At 39.8% G+C, this 6,000-nt stretch overlaps 1 protein-coding gene across 1 annotated transcript in view; it reads right to left on the bottom strand.

Moving 5' to 3' along the window:
- Positions 1 to 312: 312 nt before the first annotated feature.
- The window catches only part of LOC112236198 (sodium channel protein type 2 subunit alpha), a 52,589-nt gene continuing 46,901 nt past the window's right edge, over positions 313 to 6,000 (bottom strand). The window contains exons 22-27 of the mRNA XM_024404788.1: positions 5,071 to 5,340; positions 4,833 to 4,886; positions 4,557 to 4,694; positions 4,315 to 4,419; positions 3,933 to 4,203; positions 313 to 3,838 (exon numbers count right to left, since the gene is read on the bottom strand). Coding sequence (XP_024260556.1) covers positions 2,637 to 3,838; positions 3,933 to 4,203; positions 4,315 to 4,419; positions 4,557 to 4,694; positions 4,833 to 4,886; positions 5,071 to 5,340 — 2,040 coding nt within the window. The 3' untranslated portion in view covers positions 313 to 2,636. The remainder of the gene's footprint in view (positions 3,839 to 3,932; positions 4,204 to 4,314; positions 4,420 to 4,556; positions 4,695 to 4,832; positions 4,887 to 5,070; positions 5,341 to 6,000) is intronic.

The following is a 6,000-nucleotide window of genomic DNA, read 5'->3' as shown; positions in this document are numbered from 1 at the left end:
ACTACATTGTAACATGATTGATTTGTAGTGGTTTATGTATTAAATTAATAATCCACATTTAGTCCATTAAAACATCTTATAATTGGGGCCACACATTTTCACTGGTCAGGTCACATGATCAAATAAAAAGTGTTTGCTGACATGGAAAAAAAGGGACCTTAGATGAATCCATTTAACTGACTGGCCCCTGATTTGGAAACATTTGTTAAGCATGCGAAACTTGGATAACAATGTATTTATAGAGTATGTTCATATACTATGTATGTATGGATTGCAATGTCGCAAATGAATAGTCAAACACGTGTGATGGAATAAATTCATATTTTACAGACATACCTGAGGTACATGTATTCTTTATTCTTTTGGCTTTTCAATGAGATGGGTTATATCTTGCATGCAGTTTACTCATACACTACAAGCATAATGCATATAAAGATGTGATCTATTAAATGTTACGTAATCAAAACATTCATTGTGTATACATGTATAGTATATACATATTAGGAATGTTTTTATTACATGCAACATATGCTCTTCACAACATACTTTTAAACGTTCGAATTACAGACACTTGTGACACTTTATCCAAAGGGAACAGCTGACAAAAGTAACATCCTGAGGAATTGGATAACTATGTAAACAAATGTAGGAAACAATCGAAGACGCGTGCTGTCACACTAGCCTTGAGACAATCATATTCAGAATTCTCTGAACCTGATGTTCCATCTTAGATATTTATTATGATAAAGCATGTGAGGTAAACTGTGACCACAGTTTATAAATGACACAAAATAAAAGATGAAAGAATCCAAATGAGAAGTCCATTTCCCCTTCACTAGATCACATGAGGCGTTTCCAAATGAAAGGGTGTGGTGAAGCTTAAATAACTAAAGTGGCTATAGCGCAGACAGTGCGGCCATATTGTATAGCAAACTATTTACAAAACAGTCGTACAGTACAAAGAAAAAATGATTATATTACAATATTTATATAGACATTGAGTGTAATCTAACTACAAAATCTTCCCACGGCCTCAACTGGATGCTTCATACTCTGGTCTGTCTGCCATATAGAGCAGAGAATGCAGAATATAATAGATATATGTATTAAATAACATTAACAACTTCATATATTCCATTATACATGAAACATCACATAATATATCAAATATATTTGTAGATTTCATATATTATAGAATATGTACATACAGATACATCAATAACGATGGAAAATGATTTGGGAAGTGGGTAGGAAAGGTAAACTCAAAGCAATTTAGATTTGGTAAATTACAAGTTTTATAGCACTTACTAATGATGTTGCAGTACCAAAACTGCAGAGTACACAAGATACATGCTTTTGGAATGCCTCTTAAGTGAGCATATATGACACAGAATACAGTGTTTCACCTGTCAGACGAGGCTTGGAGATTATTTGAGGCGATTTACACCTGATGGTCACAACTATACTGTGCAGAGGACGTTCATTTTATCATTCACCACTGTGAAGAGAAAAGACAGTATAGACTTTGAGGCCATTGTGGTTCAAGCTGGACAGAAGAGCTGGACTACGAATACTATGTGTATCAACTCTGTGAGCCAGCACTAAAGATGAATGTATTCTGCATTGTACTGTGGTTTCTGATGAATGAAAGGAGGAAAACTATGTTTTTCTAGAGCGTGTTATTGTTCGGAAAACTGATTATAGGCAATGGTTGTTGGTAATGGTATTTGGACTGTATGCTCAGGAGAAATCTTTCCTGTTGATTTGTAATAGTGAGAGTAACATAATGATACAGATTCATCAAAGTATGAGCCCCTCAGACATCACGGAGAGAGCAAGCTCATTTTGGTGAGGGTGCGTAACGCAACACTGTAATCATGGGTAAGCATTCATGCAGGTCTACATGTCGATTGAACTGCAGCAATCCCCCTAACTGCACTGCAGCAATAATGGTTGTCATGAGTAGTCATGTCTTATGCTCGAAACAGAGCCCGCACATGCATAAGCTCCACCATGTACCTTCATTTAAAAACGGTTTATGAGTGTGCGGGCCCCAAATTTCTTTTATGCCAACTTCTTTCGGCCCTGCACCCCACAAGGATGTGTGTTTGATCACACTTGACTAGTCAAGTTGTATGAACATTTAAAGTGAACACGACTACCTTTTAAAGCAATACATGAAACCCCTCGTTTTACAGTAAAACATGTGTTTACAAAAATAGTCACACAATCAACCTATGAGTTTTAAAAACAAGATTCTGTCAGAAAACTAAGTTAGTAAATCATATGGCAGTTATAATGCAAGAGACTGGAAGCAACCCTGGAAGTACTAGCTGCAAGAGAAGTTACAGTATAACTAAATGTTTCTGATTGGAACAACACACAACATGTTTTACCTGTCCCTATAAAGCTGGCAAACATTTGTTTTAGTCCCCACAGAAATTAACATCCAAACAACTGGTCACCTTACAGCCTAAGAGGTTGAGTCACTACCTCATGTTAGGCACCAACCTTACAACTAGACTCAAGTAAGCATTGTCAGTTTGGCATAGATATTCACACCAAAGAAGGGGTTCACTTGACGCATTGGTCACCTTCAAAGGCTGTAAACAATTTGTAGCAGAATGAAATCTATGCTAAATCTTCCCAACATCCATGTACTTTTTTTTCTCCTTCACCTCCTTCTTTCTCTTGTCTTTTTCATATTTGTTTTTTTCAGGTTTTGTGACACTGTCATATGATGGGGGAGAAGCTGTGGAGGGTGTCATGTCAGTTCTGTCTGAAGTAGAGATCTCGGGAAATTTGTCTATGACGAGAACCTCTTTATCAAGGAGCGTGCCTCCACTTTGTATCTTCTCCTTGTACATGGCAGAGGCCCGCTTAACAATACGCTTGAGAAGATATCGTCTGAAAGCTCTCTGGATGACCAGGGCAGACATGTCCTCTAGCTTGCGGCGCAGTGTGGTGGTGATTGGTTCGTAGGACACCTTGGAGGGGTTGGAGGCCATAAAGCGCTCCTCCATTTGACCCCGGAGGATGTCCAAGCCTTCGCCCTCGCCCAGGACACGTTTGGTGAAGGCAAACAGGATGTCCAGGCAGTGGATGCGCTCCCCACTCACCATGGGTAAATCCATTGAGCTCAACTGGATCTTGTTGGGCTTAGAGATGCGTAGCGGGGGGTCTAGGGCGTCAGCAAAGTCTGACAGCTTGTCATACACCATGAACTGGGTGGCCCGCGCATCAAACTTCTCCCAGACCTCGTAGAACATCTCAAAGTCATCCTCGCTCAGGGGCTCAGCGCTCTCCTCAGTGGCCACACTGAAGTTCTCTAAGATGACAGCAATGTACATGTTGACCACAACAAGGAAACATATGATTATGTAGCTCACAAAGAAGATAATGGCCACAGAGGGGTTTCCACAGTCTCCCCCCTTGTACGTGCTTCCTGGGTGCTCTTTCCGGCTGTCGCAGTCTGGCTCTCCCTTGTTGAGGATGGGGGCCAGCAGGACATCCCAGCCCCCTGACGTGGTGATCTGGAACAGGCAGATCATGCTGTTGCCGAACGTCTCAAAGTTGAACATGTCGTCAATCCCAGACTCCTTCTTGACGTATGCAAAGTTGGACATGCCAAAGATTGCATAGATAAACATCACTAAGAAGAGCAGAAGACCAATGTTGAACAATGCAGGAAGTGACATCATCAACGCAAACAAGAGTGTACGGATTCCCTTGGCACTCTTGATGAGGCGAAGGATACGGCCAATTCGGGCCAGTCGAATGACTCGGAATAAGGTTGGTGAAACCAAGTACTTCTCTATCACTTCCGAGAGAAACATACCTGAAAGGACAGAAATGAATTACACATAATTATCTCCAAAGCATAATATCACTTTGCAGTATTACAATTATGAACAATAGGTGAAAAGTCTTACCAATTATCGACAGGATAACAACGATAAAGTCAAATACATTCCAACCAATGGTAAAGTAGTATTGTCGGAGTGAGATCATCTTCAGAATACACTCTCCGGTGAACATGACAATAAACACCAGGTTGATATTGTAGAGAATTTTACGAATGTCGTTTTCCTGGTCATCCGTCTCCACCATCATGGTGACCATATTAAGGCATATAAGAATCATGATGACAATGTCGAAGGCTTGCTTTGTAATGAAATCAAAAACAAATCCTTGAAACTTGTTCTGGAGGAAACATAAGAAAGAAGCATTTTGAGACACCAGGATGTGGAAATCGAGGTTCATGAATTGAGGAATGTCTTTGTTGAGAAACATCGTGGTACAGTATGACCTTACCACTGGCCTAGGGATAGGCTTTTGGGGTTTCTTTGAGCCAAGCTTCTTCATAGCATTGTAGTATTTCTTCTGTTCCTCTGTCATGAAGATGTCTTGACCTCCAAAGTAAAGAGGCAAGACAAGCCTAGTTAAATTCTTACACACATTTAGTTGCCCATTGTTGGAGGGAAGAATCCTCATTACGTTAAATGAGAGAAAATGGATGCATGTATCATTGCATACAACTTTAAAAAAATACTTATCTTTTTCTTTTGCTGATTGAAGTTGTCTATAATAACACCAATGAAGAGGTTGAGTGTGAAGAAGGATCCAAATATGATGAATACCACAAAGTACAGATACATGTACAGATTCACTTCGTAGTCGGGTTGATCATCCAACTGTAATAGAATAGCGTAGTATTACCATACATGAACATCATAAAACCAAAATATTATCATATATAAATAGACAATGTGCAAACACAAACAACCATTAGTCTAAAATACCTTGTGAAAGGAATGACTGAAAACACTTACATTGCGAGAGTCCACAGCTGCATACATGATATCCATCCAGCCTTTGAATGTAGCCTTAGAGAGAAATTAAGGAACATTTTACTACCTAATAGTTAAGACACTTGTTCAGAAGGACATTGCCCTCGCACAACTTGTCTGCCCACACGAAATTGCTACAAAACTTTTGACATGGGTCCCGTTATCTTTAGAAAATGTCAACAAAATATTTCTGGTGAAAGGTGAATGGAGAGCCACTCACCACTTGTAACAGTGCCAGATAGCCTGCTCCCACGTTATCAAAGTTGATCTTGACATTCTTCCAGTGGGTACCTTTCAAAGCCAAACATTCTGTCTTGTTTGCCACGTCTCTGACTTCGAAGCGCTCCCTCGTGGTCATGTTGATACAATGGTAGTATTTCCCTGCAAACAGGTTGACACCCATGATGCTGAAGATGAGCCAGAAGATGAGGCACACCAGCAGCACATTGAAGATGGAGGGGATGGCTCCAAGCAGAGCGTTGATGACCACCTGCAAGGATTCACACAGACAGTCTCAGATATAGAACCATAGACAATATTGCATTGGATAATGATCATTTTCAGCACTGACAATATATACAAATGTAGGATCTTAATCACCCCGTTGCAGGATAGCTTTCCTGCATAGCAGGAAATGTAAAACTTGTGGGGTATTTAAGGTTTAAAAAGGCTTCTGAAGTTTGTAATTCCCACTTTGAAATTTCAGACCTGATTTTCCCTTACGAAAAATGTATCCCATCCCTACAAAAAAGTCCATTCATTATAATCAGAATAATCATTCCCATTCCAAGTTGATGCATGATTATTTTACTGCCGTAGCAAACTGGCTCATATTAAGATCCTACATCTGTACTGTAGGCTACATGTTGATTTTGATTGGTGACGGTGAAAATAGGAAAACACAAAGTGTTTAAATGCTAGTGTAAAGCTCAACACAAGTGTCACTAACACCACAGCGTATCAACGACCATGACAACAACAAGGGAAAAAGGAAGGGAAAGGACAAGGGGGAAATGTATTGGTGAAGGAGAGACTGTGACGGTGTGTTTACTTGTTTGTTGTGATTTACAATTAGGCTGCAGTGTGAAAAAAGGAAACAGAAAAAAACCTTGTAGAGGCAGGATGAAGTCACATAATTTGTTAACTGTAA

The sequence above is a fragment of the Oncorhynchus tshawytscha genome, linkage group LG03 (genome assembly GCF_018296145.1).
Source record: "Oncorhynchus tshawytscha isolate Ot180627B linkage group LG03, Otsh_v2.0, whole genome shotgun sequence".
NCBI classification, from domain to species: domain Eukaryota; kingdom Metazoa; phylum Chordata; class Actinopteri; order Salmoniformes; family Salmonidae; genus Oncorhynchus; species Oncorhynchus tshawytscha.
This window is presented reverse-complemented; position numbering and strand designations above follow the sequence as displayed.